General features: G+C 36.8%; 2 protein-coding genes and 1 non-coding gene across 3 annotated transcripts; all 3 read left to right on the top strand.

Moving 5' to 3' along the window:
- The first annotated feature begins 32 nt into the window (after window positions 1–32).
- Window positions 33–1,983, top strand: LOC125197009 (putative disease resistance protein At1g59780). Its single transcript, XM_048095699.1, has 3 exons — window positions 33–1,565; window positions 1,649–1,685; window positions 1,763–1,983. The coding sequence occupies exon 1, from the start codon at window positions 89–91 to the stop codon at window positions 1,553–1,555; it is 1,467 nt and encodes a 488-aa protein (XP_047951656.1). The 5' UTR covers window positions 33–88; the 3' UTR covers window positions 1,556–1,565; window positions 1,649–1,685; window positions 1,763–1,983.
- Window positions 1,984–11,841: 9,858 nt separating this feature from the next.
- Window positions 11,842–19,505, top strand: LOC125195412 (putative disease resistance protein At1g50180). Its single transcript, XM_048093562.1, has 3 exons — window positions 11,842–12,987; window positions 17,993–18,665; window positions 19,100–19,505. Exons 1-3 carry the CDS (start codon window positions 11,937–11,939, stop codon window positions 19,503–19,505), a joined length of 2,130 nt encoding a protein of 709 aa, XP_047949519.1. The 5' UTR covers window positions 11,842–11,936.
- LOC125197571 lies at window positions 14,377–14,474 on the top strand. Its single transcript, XR_007172109.1, has one exon. It is a non-coding gene; the product is annotated as a U6 spliceosomal RNA (small nuclear RNA).
- Window positions 19,506–20,192: the final 687 nt, after the last annotated feature.

Here is a 20,192-nt window from a genome sequence, read left to right as displayed (position 1 = left end):
TGAAAGTTTACCCTATTATTTGAAGCCTTGCTTTCTCTATTTGGGTATTTTCAAAGAGGACGAAACCATACTTACTTTGGACCTGTATATGATGTGGATAGCACAAGGCATGATTTCATATGAGAATATTGGAGAGAAAGACGACACTTTAATGGGCATCGCTGACCTCTACTTAAGTGAGTTGGCCTCCAGGTCCATTGTTCAAGTTGAAATTAGACCTGATTATGATGTCGGAAATAGTAAAAAATTTGGTACATGCAAACTTCATGATGTAGTAAGAGAACTATGTTTGAAATTGGGAAAGAGGGAGGATTTTGGTGTGCTGAGTTTGGAGTATCAAGGTGGGAAATTTAGTAGCTTACTTCGGGATGCTTCCTCACATATTAAGATCCGACATTTGGCAATTGATTTCAGAAGTGAAGTCGAGCACGAGCCTACAGTCGCTTGTGGAGAAGATACTTGGGGGCATATAAGGTCTGTTCGATTATTCAATCGCATAGGATTGTATGTTGAGTTCCCCCCACAAAGTATAGTTGATTTTCAAAAATTCAAATTGGTAAGAGATCTATTTTTTTTTAGATTCAAATTTGAAGGAGGAAAGTTACCAAGAGGAATCACTAAACTTGTTCACCTTAGATGTTTGAGTTTACATAGATGTGAACTTGATAAGCTACCCTCTTCCATGAGTAATTTGGTATATATGGAAACCCTCGATTTACATGGATCAATGAATGTTGAAGTTCCAAATGTTTTCAAGGAGATGTTGCGATTAAAACACTTATTTCTTCCTATCTATGGAGATGAAAACATTAGAAATTATCGACTAAGATTGGATGAGGGAGTATATGAGTTGGAGACTCTAGCATTCTTTGATAGTAGATGTCATGAACTTAAATGTACGGATAGAATGAAGAATCTCCGATATTTTATAGCAAGGGTATATGATAATGAAAGCTTGTCAGCTATCATGAATGGCATTATGAACTGGAACAAGATACAGGATTGTCAAGTAACCATTCGAGGAAGTTGCGACTTAACAAGTGAGCGAATGCTGAAGAAGGCTTTGACATGTCCCAATCTTTATTATTTGAGTATCTGGTTGAAGTTAGGGAAGACTCTAGCAAAGTGCGATAGTGATTTGTTGAGCTCCAAACTTAAGTTTTTGAATCTGTTTTATTGTGAGATTGAGGATGATCCAATGGGGATACTGGGAAAGCTTCCTTGCTTGATAATATTGGGATTATATCAGAGATCATTTGTTGGGGAGGAGATGACGTGTCCAGCAAATAGTTTCCCTCGCCTCAAGAGGCTAGTGTTAAGAGGTTTACCAAAGTTGAGGGAGTGGAGATTGGAGTTAGGGGCCATGCCCCTTCTCTCTAGATTAACAATCGCAGACTGTTCTTGTATGGATATGATTCCAGAGGGATTGAGTGTCATTTCTACCCTTCAGACTCTTGTAATTAAACAAATGCCGAAATTTGGAGAAAGGGTATCACCATCAGGACATGATTTCCACAAAGTCTCCCATGTCCCTTCAATTATCATCCAGGAATAGTCTTCACCAGGTATCTCATTTCTCACATTTTTCTTCATTCAATATTGGCAAAATAAAATCATAAGCTCTAATAATGTCATTGCTGATTTACAGGAGAATAACTACCTTTCTCTAAAGGGTACATTCCTTGGTAAGGTTATAATGACTCTCTCACTCTTTGTAAGATTGTATCGCCTTGTATTTTATTTTGTTTTTCTTTTGTTGCAGGTTAAATTTCCTCCCCTTCTTGCTTCAGTTACGTTGTTGTATTTCTCTGAGTGATCCTTTTTGTACTCTTTTCTCTGGCAGGGAAATCCTTCCTAGTTAGTATGTGTTTGTGCATAATTAAGTAATTGTCTGGAATCTTGGTAATTTAAAATTGTGTAGTGTGGGTTAATACTTAATAGGATAGTATTATATTTGAAATTGATGGTTTGTAATAACTCAAATGCTGGAAGTGAATATTTGTGTGTGTGTGTGTGCGCGCTCTCCCGCATTGAATCTGGTTTGTTTTGAATTGCCTGAATTAACTTTGTTTAAAGTCGATACTTTTAAATGATTATGGTACACTTATACAAGGAAATTATTATGTTACATTTTTACACGATATTTGGTTAAATGCATTTCTAAAATGATTTTATCAGATTATCATTTCTAAATGTATTGAGGGTTTGTAATTACTCAAATGTTGAAAGTGAAGAATTGTATACTTGTGTTTCCGTTGAATTTGGTTTGCATTCAATTGCTTGATTGAACTTTGTTTAAGGTTGATCCTTTAAAGGGTAGTACTAAAAATTTGAGACTTATTCAAGGAAAGGTTATTTCCTACGTTTATAGTAACAGTTTTGATTGTATTTATTTTAGTATGACGTTCTCTTGGGTCTGAATTCTTTCTGTTTCCTTCGTTCCAATACTCCTTTTAAGTTAAAGGGACATGAAATTTTTATAGTTTAATGCTTTGGTGAACATATTCGTTGAACAAACAACAATTTCACTATTTTTGCTTATCGGTTTCAATGTATCGGTTTCAATGTGTTTGATTCGATCAAGCTGAATCTGATTTTTAGCCAATGTGAACTTTGGAGGGGTTGGACTTTACAGTTCTATATGAGCACCAATGTGAGACAGTTATATAATCGGTTGGACCCACTTTAATACCATGATAGAAATCCATGAGTGCGATCTTAAAATCAATTAGTGATAAGAAAAGAGGCCCATGACACTTATATAGTGATTTCAGTTCTATATGAGCATCGATGTGGAAGAGTTATATTTATATATTTAGTTTTAATTACCAACAGTTAGTTACTAATTTCTTTTGACACAATTGAAATAATCGATTGTGGATCTCTTATTCATTGGATCTGTCAAGTAAATTCACAAGGTGAGAACTCAACTTTCACCTATTAAATTCAGTTAAAAAGCGCATATTCTCCACATACTACCTATAGATATTTATCCCTGTCCTAGTAATCATGCTTTTGGACACATGCATAAATATGGAGGGTTTTAAGGACTTTCAAAGCTATGAATTTCATGGTTTAGTAAAGATACTTTCTGATAATCATGTATTAATGTATCATTGATACATAATTGTGTCATGCTGAAATGTTAACTATTTTATGGTACGTGTTGAATAATGTGTGGACTATTTGTGTTTTGGACCTGTATATTAATTGTGTTGGGCTTGCTCATTTAATTAATATGTGGCCCAATGCTGATAATAAGTCCAGCCCGGTTTTGCAGGCCTGTTACTTATTTGATGGCACAGATGTATGCCACGTAGCAGCTCCACAAGGATCGTGCTTCTGAGCCGTTGGATTAATGTGTGTGTTTGTTATGAGTCTAATGACTCTTCGGTTACACCTTAATTTGAAACCAGAACTCTCTCTCTCTCTTGCGCCTTTGCTCTGCCTTCTCTCTAACCTCTCTCTAGATTCCGGCCGCGTTCGCCGGCTATCTTCTCCAGTCTTTTGTTCTCACCGTTGATACTTGGTTATATAGCTGTTCATCGGTTCAGATCTTGAGTGAAGTGAGACTTAGTGTATTCCTTCTCAGATCTAGGGTTTGGTCCAACTTCTGTGTTGGATTTGGTGGTGACTGGAGGTTTCTTCGAGGTTCTTGTGTTGCTGAGTAGTGATCCAAGAGTTTGGTGTTGATCCTTGTGTGAGGAGGCTACGTTGGTCGTGCACTCAGTGAAACTGAGGTTTCTGGTCCCTGAGTTCTTTCGACGGTTTCCCTCTTTGTGACTTGTGGTAGAAGTGAGTGGGGAGGTCCTTGGCCTAGTGAAGTCACCGTTGTGACCTGAGCCATATTCCTACTGTTTTTTTCTTAGTTGCTAAGTTTCGTTCTGAATATTAGATCCTACGGGATCATTCTTGTGTTACTAACGATTCTACTTAAGTGTGCAGGTTAATTGAAGAAGATGAAGACTCAAGTTCTGTGTAGTACTTGATCTTAGTCTAGGGTTCTTCAATTGTATCTTCTTGTACTCGTGTAGAGTGTAATCTTAGTATCACACTTGTATTGGCTTGTATTCCTGAGATTAGCCATCTCAGACTCAATCAATAAAAGAGGTCCCGGTAATTAGCGAATCCCGAGTGGTCTGATCCCTACAGTGGTATCAGAGCCACGGGGGGATCACTTGGGCGCGCCGGGTCGCAAATTAAGGAGGTGGGCTCGTCAGAGTAAAGCTCGGCCTCCGGTATAGGCCCTGAGGTAAGACGGTTACACCTTAACGAAGGGTAACCGCTCTGGTAAATTGGCTAAACCTCTCTTTTCTGCTTTCTTAGAACCCTAGGCTTGGGCTTTTGTTGCTGGTAGTAACCGCTGGCCGCGGTCTAGGCTCTGTGCTCTTGTCTTCTTGCATGATCTTGGTGCTTATAGCTTTCTTTTCTTCCGCTGCTTGCTTGTCTTTCTTTTCTTACTCAAGGTGTGTATCTCAGAGCTCTGTTTCTGTGTCTTGAGTAAATTACCTATCCACCCTGTGCCTTAACCGCCTTGAGTGACCCCCTGCGCCCCCATATATTGGGTGATTGTGAACTGGGAAATCCTCTTGCCGGGGTACACGTGACAGATAGGGAGGAACTCACCTGGACTTGATCTTTGTGTGTCTGGGATCACCTTGAGTTGTTTTTCCTGTGTGTGTGTGCTTGCTGCTAGCTGCATCTGTGATTATTGCATGAAAAATCTCTGCATCTTTGTTCCTAGTGGATTCTTTGACTGTTATTTGTTTAAATCCACTATCTGTGAAAGCAGAGTTGCTTGCTTTGCCCTTGGAGTGTTGAGTTCTTTTGTGTGTGTTAAAATCTTTCTCAAAATGACTCAGCCAGTTGGCATTGTCCCCTTCAATGGGAAAAATGATTTTGTTATATGGAAACAAAAGGTTAAATGTGTTCTGATTCAGCAAAAGGTTTTCAAAGCCATTGAAGGGGTCCTTCCTGAAAATATGTCTGCTGAGAAAAAGGCTGAAATGAATGAATTAGCTAGGTCTTCAATTATCCTCAACCTTTCTGACTCTGTGATTAGAAAGGTTGGGGCTATTGAATCTGCCAGTGAGATGTGGGCTAAGCTGGATACTCTCTATACTGAAACTTCTATGTCCTCCAGGATGTATCTCCTGGAAAAGCTTTTTAAATTTAAATTGGATCTTTCAAAGGACATAGATGATAATATTGATATTTTTCAAAAATTGGTCCAGGACATTAAAAGGTCTGGAGATAAAACCATTGATGAGTATACCAGCATAGCCCTCATGAATGCTATCCCTGATACTTATGGTGATGTTAAGGCAGCTATAAAGTATGGAAGGGATAGTGCCCCTCTAGACATAATAATCAGTTCTTTAAAGTCAAAAGAATTGGAGCTTAAAGAAAACTTTAACCCTAAATCTTCTCAAACTAAGGCTTTGAATGTGAGAGGGAGGTCTAAATCTAGAGGGGATGGCAGTAATTCCTCTGGGAATGGTAAGAAGTCAAACAGAGGCAGGTCTAGGTCTAAAAGTAAAGACCCTAAGTTTAAAAGAAAATGTTTTAATTGTGGTGAAGTGGGTCATTACAAGGCAGAATGTACTAGACCCAAGAAAGGTAAGAATCCAAATGGTAATAACCAGATGGAGTCTGTTGCAAATCTGGCCAGGGATGATGGTGCAGATGGTGTTTGTTTTATGAACCATGATGTTTTTTCTGTAAACTCTGCCTCTGAGTGTTTCTTTACCAAAAATGACTGGCTAATTGATTCTGGATGCACTTTTCACATATGTCCTTTCAAAGATGCTTTTACTTCTCTCAAACCTGTGGAAAATGCTTTTGTGTCTATGGCTAATGACAAGAAGTGTAAAATTCTTGGCATTGGTACTGTGCTTTTAAAGTTTGAGAATGGATACTTGCTGCCTTTGAAAAATGTGAGATATGTGCCTGATCTGAACTATAATCTGCTGTCTTGCTCTTGTCTTGAATCTGAGGGTTTTGAGGGTAAGTGGGGGCAGGGTATTATGAAGATCTGTAAGGGTGTGCTATGCCTGTTTAAAGCTGTGAAAAAGTGTAATCTGTATGTGTGTACTGCTAAGCCTCTAACTAGTTATGATCATAGTGTAAATCTGGTTAAAATGGATAAGGCTTTACTGTGGCATAATAGACTTGGGCACATGAGTCAGAAGGGGTTAAAACTTTTGAAAAATTCTGATATTTTGAGTGAGTTGGATTTCAAAAATGAGCTCCCCTTTTGTGAAACTTGTGTGATGGGAAAACAGCATAGGGTGTCTTTTCCCACCCCTGTGACTGAAAATGTTAGTCAAGCTGTCTTAGAGTACTTGCATATGGATGTTTGGGGCCCTGCCTCTGTTACTACCCACTCTGGATCTGTGTATTTCTTATCCATTGTGGATGATTTTTCAAGAAAAGTTTGGTGTTTTCTTTTAAAACATAAGTCTGATGTTTTTCAAACCTTTTCAAATTGGAGAGTTTTAATTGAAAATCAAACTGGAAAATGTATCAAGACCATTAGGACAGATAATGGCCTTGAGTTTTGCAATGCTCAAATGGATTCTTTGTGTCAAAAATCTGGGATTAGGAGACATAAAACTACTCCTTACACCCCTCAGCAAAATGGTGTTGCTGAGAGGATGAATAGGACTTTACTTGAAAAGGTTAGGTGTCTCCTGTCCAAAAGTGGTTTGTCAAAAAAGTTTTGGGGTGAAGCTCTTTACACTGCTTGTTATTTGATAAATAGATCCCCTTCTGTTCCTCTTAAGGGCAGATGCCCTGAGCATGTTTTCACTGGTAGAAAACCCAATCTGTCACACCTAAGGGTGTTTGGGTGTAGTGCTTTTATTCATTCAAAAACTGACAAGTTAGACCCAAGGTCTAGGAAGGGTGTTTTTGTTGGCTATCCTGATGGTGTTAAGGGTTATAGGGTGTGGGTTAGGGATGAACCTGGTTTCAAGGTTGTGGTCAGTAGGGATGTTATCTTCAATGAAGATGACTTCCCCTGTGTTGTCCCCAGGTCCCCTGCTTCTCCATCCTCAGATGGTGAACCTCTTAGTGAGGTGGAGCAATCTGAGGAGAGGTCCTCAAGTGAGGTGGAGTCCCAGGGCAGTGATGCTTCCACTGAGGTGGAGCAGGTGTGGAACTCTTCCCCTATCAACCCAGATCCTATACCCCCTGAGCCTCTAGAAAACCAAGACCCTGACCATGAAAATGTTTTTGATGGTGAGCCACAACCCAATAATAATCCAGATTTACACAATTATCAGTTAACTAGGGATAGAGCAAGAAGGGTTGGTAAAGCCCCTGATAGATTTGGTTCTTTTGTGAATTTAGTTGCCCTAGCTTTTAATGTGTTTGAATCTGATGGAAATGAGCCTCAAACTTTTAAGCAGGCTCAAAAGTCCAAGTTCTGGGATTTATGGTTTAAAGCTATGCAAGATGAAATCCACTCTCTGTTTGTCAATAAAACTTGGATCCTTGGTGCCTCTGCCCCCTGGTGCCTCTGTAGTTGATTGCAGGTGGCTGTTTAAATTGAAAGATGAGATTGAGGGGTTGAGGTACAAGGCTAGGTTGGTTGCCAAAGGTTTTACTCAGCAAGAGGGGATTGATTATACAGAAATTTTTGCTCCTGTGGTTAAGTTTACTACTGTAAGAGTGATGCTTGCCTTATGTGCTCATTTTAATTGGGAATTAAAGCAAATGGATGTCAAAACTGCTTTTCTTCATGGTGACTTGGATAAACCCATATACATGAAACAACCAGAGGGTTTTGTGGATCCAAACTTTCCCAATCATGTGTGTTTGCTTAAAAAGGCTCTGTATGGTCTTAAACAATCTCCTAGGCAGTGGAATATTAAGTTTAATACATGCATGCAGAAGTTAGGCTTTGTTAGGAGTACCTTTGATGCCTGCTTGTATGTGAAAAACCTTGATAAAGTGCCTGTGTTCTTGCTGTTGTATGTGGATGATATGTTGATTATGGGTCCTTGCATTAAGTCTATTAAACATGTGCAAAGTGCTTTATGTGAAAATTTTGACATGAAAGATCTTGGTGATGCTAAAAAGATTTTGGGGATCAATATCCTTAGGGATAGAAAGTCCTCTTCTCTGGTCCTTCATCAGGAACCTTATGTGCAAAAAATTCTTGAAAAGTTTAATATGCTTGGTGCTAAAATTGCTTCTGTTCCTTTAGCTGCTCATTTTATGCTAAGTAAGGACCTTTGTCCTACAACTGAATCTGAGGTTAAAGCTATGCAAAAGGTCCCTTATTCTAATGCTATTGGCTCTGTGATGTATCTTATGGTTAGTACTAGGCCTGATATTGCCTATGTTGTTTCTTGCTTGAGTAGATACATGTCTAACCCTGGGCCAGTGCATTGGGAAGCTCTTAAGTGGTTGCTTAGATATCTGAAAAATACTTCTAAGTATGGTTTGTGTTTTTCTAAGCATGATCAAGGTGTTGAGTTGTGTGGTTTTGTTGATTCTAACTATGCAAATGATAAGGACAAGAGGAAGTCCACAACTTCCTATGTGTTTCAGGTTTGCAGGTCTTGTGTTAGTTGGAAATCACAACTCCAACACATTGTAGCTCTGTCTACAACAGAATCAGAGTATATAGCCATTACAGAGGCTATGAAGGAGGCAATCTGGTTAAAGGGAGTTCTCTCTGAACTCAAGTTTATTAAGTCTGCTCCTGTGTTGTACTCTGATAGTCAGTCTGCCATTCAACTTTGTAAAAATCCTGTCTTCCATGATAGAACTAAGCATATAGATGTTAGGTTCCATTTTATTAGAGATGTTGTGGAAAAAGGTGAAGTTCTTTTACAAAAGGTGCATACTGATCATAACCCTGCTGATATGGGTACTAAATGTCTCTCTGTGGATAAATTGTTGTCATGCATCAAAAAATTGCACTTTGATTTTGGTTGAGCATGTGCATTGCATGTCCCGGGGAAAGACCTTGTTGACTCTTTGAAGTCACAAGGCATGTGAAAGTCCTGCAAGACTAATTGGCCTAGCCATCTGGAGTCTTGCTCAGGCAACCTGGTTTCTCTCTTGACTAATGAGCTTTAAAACTCTTTGGTGTCTTGAGACAAACCTTGTAGGCTGTGATGAAAACAACAGTAGACTTAGGCTCTCCCCACATACTCCCAAAGTAGTCCAAGGTGGAGAATGTTGAATAATGTGTGGACTATTTGTGTTTTGGACCTGTATATTAATTGTGTTGGGCTTGCTCATTTAATTAATATGTGGCCCAATGCTGATAATAAGTCCAGCCCGGTTTTGCAGGCCTGTTACTTATTTGATGGCACAGATGCATGCCACGTAGCAGCTCCACAAGGATCGTGCTTCTGAGCCGTTGGATTAATGTGTGTGTTTGTTATGAGTCTAATGACTCTTCGGTTACACCTTAATTTGAAACCAGAACTCTCTCTCTCTCTTGCGCCTTTGCTCTGCCTTCTCTCTAACCTCTCTCTAGATTCCGGCCGCGTTCGCCGGCTATCTTCTCCAGTCTTTTGTTCTCACCGTTGATACTTGGTTATATAGCTGTTCATCGGTTCAGATCTTGAGTAAAGTGAGACTTAGTGTATTCCTTCTCAGATCTAGGGTTTGGTCCAACTTCTGTGTTGGATTTGGTGGTGACTGGAGGTTTCTTCGAGGTTCTTGTGTTGCTGAGTAGTGATCCAAGAGTTTGGTGTTGATCCTTGTGTGAGGAGGCTACGTTGGTCGTGCACTCAGTGAAACTGAGGTTTCTGGTCCCTGAGTTCTTTTTCGACGGTTTCCCTCTTTGTGACTTGTGGTAGAAGTGAGTGGGGAGGTCCTTGGCCTAGTGAAGTCACTGTTGTGACCTGAGCCATATTCCTACTGTTTCTTTCTTAGTTGCTAAGTTTCGTTCTGAATATTAGATCCTACGGGATCATTCTTGTTTTACTAACGATTCTACTTAAGTGTGCAGGTTAATTCAAGAAGATGAAGACTCAAGTTCCTTGTAGTACTTGATCTTAGTCTAGGGTTCTTCAATTGTATCTTCGTGTACTCGTGTAGAGAGTAATCTTAGTATCACACGTGTATTGGCTTGTATTTCTGAGATTAGCCATCTCAGACTCAATCAATAAAAGAGGTCCTGGTAATTAGCGAATCCCGAGTGGTCTGATCCTTACAGTATGTGATGAGTATATTTTTTTATCTGGACTTTATGAAAGCAAATTAGATATTGTCAACTAAAAAAGGTCGTTATGCTATTCTCAAGTTATTCTTTGGTCGGTCGAAGGTCAAAGGACATATTATGACCGGGTTGCTATAATTCTAGGTAAATATTGAAACTGAGGTTGTATTTATTTGATCTCTTAGATTCCTACAAAGTTTAAGTTTAGAGTAGTGCTTATATAAGTGTTTGCTTTTTGATGAAGGTGGTTTCAGAGAAACAGAGGCATAAGGCGGCCTCACTTGTGACTACTCTCATTCGTAGTGCAAATAAAACAAAGTACTTTCTGGCTGAGGTATTTGATGCTGAGCTCCAGAATATAGAGAAGATACACAAGAAAAAATAAGCATATGCTCTTATTATGTTCTTCTTTGATCTGTTTCTAGTTTGAACAAGTAGGCGGTTGGCAAAAATGTTCATTCTATACTAAATAGAGATCGTCTATCTCCTTTCTTCGGCCCACTATGATTCTAGCTTTTGATGACAATGGCCTCATTTCTATCGTAGTGGTGAAGTTGTTTCAGGTGAAGGTCAAAAGCGATAGAAACTCATATGATTCCATCCTAAAACCAATTAGTAATAGGAGAGACCCATAAGCTTATACTCCCTCCGGTCCCTGAAAATTTGTCACATATTTCCTTTTTCGTCCGTCCCTAAAAATTTGTCACCTTTCACTTTTACCATTTTTGGTAGTGGACCCTATATTCCACTAACTCATTCTTACCCACATTTAATTTTAAAACTAATAAATAAAAGTAGGACTCACATGCCACTAACTTTTTCAACCCACTTTCTATTACATTTCTTAAAACCCGTGCCGGGTCAAATAGTGATAAAATTTGGGAGACGGAGGGAGTATGTGATTTTAGTTCTCTCTTTACGCTGATGTGGGATAGTTGTGTTTTATTTTTTATTTTCAATTGACAACAAATAGAAGAATGTAAAGTCAGAGCAGGATGGTTTTGCATCCAAGGAGATGAAAATGATACTCCCTCCGTCCACGAATAAGAGTCTCGTTTTTCCATTTTAATCCGTCCACGAATAAGAGTCCCGGTTCACTTTTACCATAAATGGTAATAGGGTCCCACCTTCCACTAACTCATACCTCTCACATTTCATTTAAAACTAATATATATAAATGGGATCCCTATTGCACTAACTTTTTTCCACCCACTTTTCTTAATATTTCTTAAAACCCGTGCCGCCCATGAATGGGACTTCTAATGGCGGACGGAGGGAGTAGTTTAGAATCTTGATTCTTGACTTGTTTCTAAACCAATATTCATATTTTCCAGAAAAGATATATCCAGTAATCATATTTATTCCTAGCATTCTTATAATTTTATTTTCCAACTAAAACTAGTGGCTAATCAAGAATTGTACAAACTCGCAAATTAATTAACAGAATATATATTTATACTACCAATGACAGAATATTAAAAAAAATTAAAGACTTGATTGAGGACGATTTTCAGATTTGGTTTGGAGAATTTCTGAAAATATTACTACTACTATACTGTGTAAAGACAAGTGATAGGCGAATATTGAATTATTAAACAAAATGGAAAAGAAAAACATGGCTACTGCTTTACATTTCGATTGTTATTGATCGCACATTCCTTATCTATATATCCCTATCTCCGTATCTCGTATCCTTTATTCCTTCATTCTTCCCTTTTTTTGATATCTGAGTGCTGGCCAAATTGTTGCAATGGCAGAGGCAGCGGTGTCGATTGCTCTTGAAACCATCCGTGATTTGCTATTGGAAGAGGGACGGTTTTTAGCTGGTGTCGCCGATCAAGTCAAGGAGCTCGAGCGGCAGCTCAAAGAGATGAAGTGTTTCCTCAAAGACGCTGACAAACGACGACATGAAAGCAGTACCATCTTCAATTGGATCTCGGAAATCAGAGATCTCGTCTACAGATCTGAATCCGCCATTGAAAGACATGCAGCTTATCAAGTTTCTTCAAGGAGAAGAAGCCTCAGGCAGTTCGTCCGCAAATATTCCTGCATTTTGACAGATTGCAACTCACTCCACCAATTAGGCTCCGAGATTTCACAAATTACATCAAGTCTGGAGAGGATAAGCAAGGCTATGCAAGAAAACGGCATAAAAAGAAGCATAATCATGAATCCAAATGGAGAGCGGGAAAGCTCGGGTGGAAACAACATGTCAAGGAAGACTTTCCCCAATTTGGAGATGGGAGATTGCTTCGCAGGCATGGAGGATGAGCTGAAGCAGCTGGTTCAATTCCTAGGGCAAGAAACAGAGGATCGAATTATATCTGTGTGGGGAATGGGTGGGTCAGGCAAGACCGCCATTGCCAAGAAGCTCTACAACGAGACGACCGACTTTGATCTCTCTGCGTGGGTTTGCATTACTCAGCAGTGCGAGAGTCGATCGGTGTGGGAGGATGTTCTGAGGCAGCTTGAAAAGAAGAGGAGTGTTACAAGTCTGAGCCATGAACCACGAATAAGGGAGGAGGTTCCAAGTCTGAAGGACTCAGAGTTGATTGAGAAACTATGTGAGATACAAAGAGAGAAGCGATGTCTCATTGTTTTGGATGATGTTTGGGAGCTTTCTCATTGGGATGAGTTGAAGCAGCCGTTCATTGCCCAAGATTCGCAGAGCAAAATATTGGTGACAACACGGAAACAAAATGTCGCAGAGATTGGATTGGCAGTGAAACATGGGCTTTTACATATGGATGCTGCTTTGGAACTACTCAAAAACAAAGCATTTCAGCATGGAAACATTCCATGTCAGTTTTATATTATTCCGTCCGTCTTCTAGAAATAGACACTTTCTGATGCGAAATTGATCTAGAAGAAAGAGAAAATGAAAAAGTATCTAATGTCTTGTTAATGGATAATGAGACTCAAATCATTATTAGTGTATCTAAGGTAAAATTAATAGTTTTTGAAACTAAAAGTGGAATACTTTTTGGTGGATAAACCAAAATACTAAAATTGAGCTACTCCCTTATCCTATGTTAGTGAGGCATTTTTTTCATTACAGAATTTCATGAAGTTATGTTTAGCGAGTTTAATGAAAATAAAATAAAGTAGCAAAAAAGTAAAGTAGGAAATAGAAAAGAGTAAAGTATTAGAGAGAATATTAGATGTCTTACTAAAAGGGAAAATAACTAACTTGAGACAATCCGAAATAGACACGACTCAAGTAATGTAGATTGACAGGATATTTTTCAACGGAAAGGATCACTTACTGCATCAGATATTGCATTCCTAATACACCAAGGACAAATGTGGATTAGTGGATATCATATTTTTGAGAGAATCCATTTTTAATACAACCCCTCTCCTCTACCTCCTCTCTAGTATTCCTGTTAAGGACCTAAATCCATAACGATCCGATAAAACAGAATATAACAAGATAAAGATAATCCGGCGCCCGTGAGGATCGGCGGAGATAAGGATCTGGGCGGTTGTGCGCGGGTTCCAACCCGTCGGGCAACGACTACAGATCAGATATACGTTCCGGCTGTGCGCAGAGACCTTCCGTCGGGGCAGCAGGTAGCGTAGGGAATTATGGATTCAAAGCAGTACGCAAGGCATTTGACCAAAATAATATATTCATTGATTCATTGTTGGATGATACAAATAATAACATTCTAGCCCTATTTATAATATTAGAATACTATACTCTAACTTATTGAATAAGAAAACAAAATATCTAAACTTATATGGAAGAGATTTGGTGAATCAATTAATAACTAAATGAATGAGATATAGGATCGTATCAATTCCTCTCTTTATTATTTTTAAATTAAATAATTGTGTTAACTCTTCACGAGATATGTAATTGTAGTTTATTAGCATTTTCAAAAAAATTATTACGAAAAGGCTTATGATTATCATGAGTCCACTTTATAATAATGTATTAGGAAATAATATGTATAATGTAATAATTGATATCTTCCGGTTTTCATAGGACCAATGCTTTTTCTCTAACTCTACTGGGCTTATTATTTAGGATTTTTTTATTTATTACTTCCACTACTACTAATTACTCTCACTGACCAAGGGGTATTTTCTTTTATTTGTTAAAGTCCAATCATTTGTTTCAGTAATATAAGACGCAGGAGTGGTTAGTTGATAGTTGAGACGCATGAGTGGATGGTTGAGAACTTGGATATATTTTTTTAATAAAATTAAAACAATACAGAGAATATTAACATGACTCATGCACAAGATTACATGCATAAATCGGGAAATATATTACTATTATCAATGATTAATTACATTAAAAATATTAATTATATAAGATGGGTCTCAAATGGGCCAGTTCTGGGCTGGGCTTGAGCATGGGCCGGGCCTGGGTTTACAAAATGACCCAAATAGAACCCACTTCAACTATTGAGCCCAGCCCAAGCCCGCTCCGTTTCACTGATAGACAGAGCCACACCGGGCCTGGGCCAAGCCGAGCAGGTCCAGTTGACAACTCTAGTCATACCTATTGTCCATATTTTTATGAGACAGAGGGAGTATTATTTAAATTTTAGATGATATATGTCCGCCAAATATTATCCATGTTTGACGCGGCATGAGTTTTAAGAAATGTGAGTAGAAAAAGTTAGTGGAATACAACGATACAAGTCTCACATTTCAAAGCAAAATGGGGTCCATTTACTAAAAATGAAAAAAAAAAACAAAGTGGACAACATTTCATGGAGGGACCAAAATGGTAAAATTGTACAATATTTCATGGACGGAGGGAATACTATAATACTTAATAATTTTCATTATTATAGTATAATTAGTTGTTTTAACTATAAAACAAATTATACTATTTGTTTTTTATCACTAACCTAAAAAATATCATAATTTTATTTTTCAATTCTAGTCGAAAGCATGTTCAATCTTTTATCAACATTAGAGGCTATAATGTAAAATTAATGCTATAACTAAAATAGGTAAATTCCTTAATTTTTGCAAATGATAGAAAATGACAAAAATAGTAAAATACCCTAATTTTGTATATACAATTTAGTTAATTTATAACCACCCTTTTATTTTTTATATTATTAGTGTTATTATCGTATCGGATCAATCCAAAGTGGTCCGTGTCGATATCGTGTTCAGGTCAATATCATGTTGTCATCGTGTCAGGTCAACCCAAAGTGGTTCGTGTCGTTATCGTGTTCGGGTTGTGTCCGGGTTTGAAGGTGGCGAGTTGGGTTCGTGTTCGGGTTTGAGGTTTCCTTAACAGGTTGGGTTCGGGTTTGACCTTATTGGGTTGGGTCGTTATCGGGTCAACCCGATAACGACCCAATCTGCACGATTTGCCAGCCCTAAGACAAACCGATCAATCCCTGAGGCCATGTTTGGTTGTCAGGATTCTGTCTGAAAAAGTAATCTGATTCCTTAAATTTTAAATTATTGTGTTTGTTTTTATTTTTAATCAAACAGGAAAGCAATCAGAATCCCAATAATTTTTAAATTCCTGTGTTTGTTTTTGTTTTTAATCAAATTGGGAAAGTAATCAGAATCCCAAGAACAAGGAAAGTTAGTACAATCTTCCAAGATTAAGAACCTAACTTTTCTTAGGTATTCTTTTTTCCAGTTTATGGATTCTTACATATTTAATGTAATACATCATCATCATTTATAATTTAAAATTATAAATTATACTTAATTTCATTATAATAAATAACTACATTAAAATTATTGTAATTATAACTATATTATTATAATATTTATATATAATTCTTATTATCATAATAATGATTAATAATTTATTAAATATTTAAAATATAATTAATAATCTAAATTATATAATACTCCATCCATCCCACAAAAGATGTCACACTTTCCTTTGTAATTTGTCTCACAAAAGATGTCACATTCTCTTTTTGGAAAAAGTTCTCTCTCACATGAATATAAAAATTTTATTTCCTCTCTCCATTTAACATACAAAACAAAGCCCCCTAAAATCCCGTGCCGTCCCACAAGTGTGACATCTTTTGTGGGACGGAGGGAGTAATAAATAATAATTACTTCTTCTGTCCCACTTTAGGAGTCCCGATTTACCATTTTGGGTGTCCCATTTTAGAAGTCCCGGTTAGAATATTCCATAAATGGTATTATGCCCCACATTCCACTAACCTTTTTCTACTCACATTTTATTATAAAACTAATACTCCCTCTGATCGATAGTAGTAGAGCCATTTTGTCATTTTGGTACGTTCCATGGTAGTAGAGTCATTTCCTTTTTTGGTAAAAGTCAACACATTTCTTCCCACTTGCTTTACTCTCTCTTACTTTATTCTCTCTACATCTCTCTACCTTTTTCATTTCCTACTTTATTCTTCATTTACTTAACTCACCTAACACAATTTTTTCTTAATCTCCGTGCCGAAAAGAAATGTCTCCACTACTATGGAACTGAGGGAGTATAAAATAGTAGAACCCACATTCCACTATCTTTACTTTACTTTACATTTCTTAATACTCGTGCCGAACTCAACCGAGACTCCTAAAATGGACGGAGGGAGTATTATTTTATAAATTAATAACTAATTAATAAAATCGTAGTGTAATTTTAAATTATAAATTTTATTTAATTATAATATCCGTGTAACTATAAATACAGTTTTATTATTATATATTGTGATGGATAGTCGATATTCGCAATAATAAATATAATAATTATTATTTATAATTAATAATTTATTAAAATTTTATATTATTTTTTTATAAATAGAAAAATAATGAGAATATTTTTAGTTTGGTGTTTAAATCAAATATAAAACTTAAAATCTTGATATTTTTCAGAAAAAAAAGTAAAGTTATTAGGAATCATATTCTGGGATTCATTTTCCTTGCTAACTTAATTTTCCCATCAACCAAACATGGGTATTAACTATGGATAAACTAAATGTTATCTAATTCATTTTTTATAATTTATTCATGACCGAATTAAACAAAGATGCTTAGACGAACTGATCGATCTAGTAGCAATATTGGCCCCTAATATCATGGAATTTTTAAAATGTTGGGTTTATCCCACAAACTTTTAATTTGGCGAATAATACACAAAATTTTCCGAGTTTGTTATTTTCCACCGGTGAAAAAATTCTGGCTATTTTAATGGATTGAAGAACAATTTTGGAGGGACTACTTCAAGAAAAACTATCCTCAAAGATTGAAAAACTTGAAGCTCTCGAAGTTTTTCTCGAGCAATTTGAAAAAATATTCTTATCATGATATTAATTGCCGTAACTTTTTCGCCGGTGGGAATTAACAAACTCGGGTAAAGTTTGTGATATTATTTGTCAAATTAAAAGTTCATGGGAAACCCCCAATTTTTTTAAAGTTCCATGATATTAAGGGTCAATATCCTTATTATCAATAGATTTGAAATTATCAAAAATATCTCAATAATTGAGCTTATTAGCTAGCGAAATAATTAGAGTCATCATAGAGATAAAATTGTAAAGAAATGAAATCAAAAGTAAACGAATACACAGCACGCTAGAACTATTTTTGTAATTTTACCATTGCTTATAAATTGTAAAAAAATAAACTGAGTTGATAAAATTATTTTCGAAGTGCTCATAAGCTACTGAAGCTTATATTATTATAGAATAGTAGTTTGATTATAAGCTTATTTTTCCAATAAACTTTGAAAGAATTTTTAAGGTCTAGAAAACAAAAAAAAATTATAATAGTAACACTTTATTAGTCAATTGTACTATTCAATTGATCATCATTTAGGAGTATTTATTATTAGTTCAATATGTGCAGACTTTGCATTGGAAGAAAGATTTGAAACAATTGGGAAAGAAATGGTACAAAAATGTGGTTATTTGCCATTGGCAATTTCTTTACTTGGTGGGGTTTTGAGAGTGAAAAAATCGATTGTTGAGTGGGAATCAGTAAATGAGCACATCAAAGCAGCCATATATGGAGTTGAAGAGCGGATTGATGGAGTGCTGAATTTAAGCTATGAAAGTTTACCCTATTATTTGAAGCCTTGCTTTCTCTATTTGGGTGTTTTTCACGAGGATGAAACCATAGGTGTTTTTTCTCTATATAAGATGTGGATTGCACAAGGCATGATTTCATATGAGAATATTGGAGACAAGGAGGACTCTTTAATGGACATCGCTGAGCTTTACTTAAGTGAGTTAGCCTCCAGGTCCATCGTTCAAGTTGAAATTAGTCTTGATTATGATGTCAGAAATCGAAAATATCGTTCATGCAAACTTCATGATGTAGTAAGAGAACTATGTTTGAAATTGGGAAAAAAGGATCATTTTGGTGTGCAGAGTTTGGAGTATAAAGGTGGGAAACTTAGTACCTTACTACGGGAAGCTTCGTCGCATACGAAGATACAACATCTGGTAATAGATTTCAGAAATGAAGTCGAGTATGAGCATATAGATGCTTGTGAAGAAGATACTTGGGAGCATATAAGGTCTGTTCGATTATTCAATCTCATAGGATCGAATGTTGTTGAGTTCCCCCCACAAAGTATAGTTGGTTTTCAGAAATTCAAATTGGTAAGAGATCTATGTTTTTTTAGATTCAAATTTGCTGGAGGAAAGTTACTGAGAGGAATCACTAAACTTGTTCACCTTAGACGTTTGCATTTACAAAGATGTGAACTTGATAAGCTACCCTCTTCCATGAAGAATTTGGTATACATGGATACCCTTGATTTAATAGGTTCGATGAATGTTAAAGTTACAAATGTTTTTAAGGAGATGCTGCGATTTTTCACTTGATTCTTCCTTACTATGGAAATGAAAACATTAGAAATTATCGACTAAGATTGGATGAGGGAGTATATGAGTTGGAGACTCTAGTATTCTTTGATAGCAGATGCCATGAAATTAAATGTATGGACAGAATGAAGAATCTCCGATATTTTGTAGCAAGAATATACGATAATGAAAGCTTGTCAGCTATCATGAATGGCATTATGAACTGGAACAAGATACAGGATTGTCAAGTAACCATTGAAGGAAGTTGCGACTTAACAAGTGAGGGAATGCTGGAGAAGGCTTTGACATGTCCCAATCTTTATGAATTGAATATTGTATCTGAATCAGTAAAGGCGCTAGCAAAGTGCGAGAGTGATTTGTTGAGCTCGAAACTTAAATGTTTGTGTCTGTTTGGTTGTGAGATTGAGGATGATCCAATGGGGATACTGGGAAAGCTTCCTTGCTTGGTAACATTGCAATTCAAGAAGGACTCATTTGTTGGGGAGGAGATGACATGTCCAACAACAGTTTTCTTTGCCTCAAGAAGCTAGTATTTAGAGGTTTACCAAGGTTGAGGGAGTGGAGAGTGGAGGTAGGAGCCATGCCCCTTCTCTCTCATTTAACAATCGGAGAGTGTTCTTGTCTAGAGATGGTTCCAGAGGGTTTGAGTGCCATTTCTACCCTTCAGACTCTCGTAATTAAACATATGCCAGAATTGAGTGAAAGGGTATCACCTTCAGGACAGGATTTCCACAAAGTCCGCCATGTTCCTTCAATTATCATCAAGGAATAGTCTTCACCAGGTATTTCATTTCTCACATTATTCTTTATTCAATTTTGGCAAAATAAAATCATAAGCTCTAATCATGTCATTGCTGATTTACAGGTGAATAACTACCTTTCCCTAAAGGTTACATTCCTTGGTAAGGTTTAATGACTCTCTAACTCTTTGTAAGATTGTTTCGTCTGTATTTTATTTTATTTTCTTTTGTTGCAGGTTTAATTTCCTCCCCTTCTTGTTTCAGTAACGTTGTTGTATTTCTCTAAGTGTTCCTTTTTGTACTCCTTTCTCTTGCAGGGAAATCCTTCCTAGTTACTACTATGTGTTTGTGCATAAGTAATTGTTTGGAATCTTGGTAATTTAAAGTTGTGTAGTGTTGGTTAATAAGATACTTATATTTGAAATGATGGTGTGTTTGAATTGAAATTGATGATTTGCAATAACTCAAATGCTGAAA

This window comes from Salvia hispanica, chromosome 6 (genome assembly GCF_023119035.1).
Source record: "Salvia hispanica cultivar TCC Black 2014 chromosome 6, UniMelb_Shisp_WGS_1.0, whole genome shotgun sequence".
Lineage (NCBI taxonomy): Eukaryota > Viridiplantae > Streptophyta > Magnoliopsida > Lamiales > Lamiaceae > Salvia > Salvia hispanica.
This window is presented reverse-complemented; position numbering and strand designations above follow the sequence as displayed.

What these genes read in the sequence shown, in the direction of transcription:
- LOC125195412 (XM_048093562.1), top strand. Translation starts at nt 11,937, where the DNA reads ATGGCAGAGGCAGCGGTGTCGATTGCTCTTGAAACCATCCGTGATTTG. An exon ending in TCAGCATGGAAACATTCCAT is followed by an intron (nt 12,988 to 17,992) that starts GTCAGTTTTATA and finishes CAATATGTGCAG; the next exon opens with ACTTTGCATTGGAAGAAAGA. An exon ending in GATACTTGGGAGCATATAAG is followed by an intron (nt 18,666 to 19,099) that starts GTCTGTTCGATT and finishes ATGTATGGACAG; the next exon opens with AATGAAGAATCTCCGATATT.
- LOC125197009 (XM_048095699.1), top strand. Translation starts at nt 89, where the DNA reads ATGATGTGGATAGCACAAGGCATGATTTCATATGAGAATATTGGAGAG.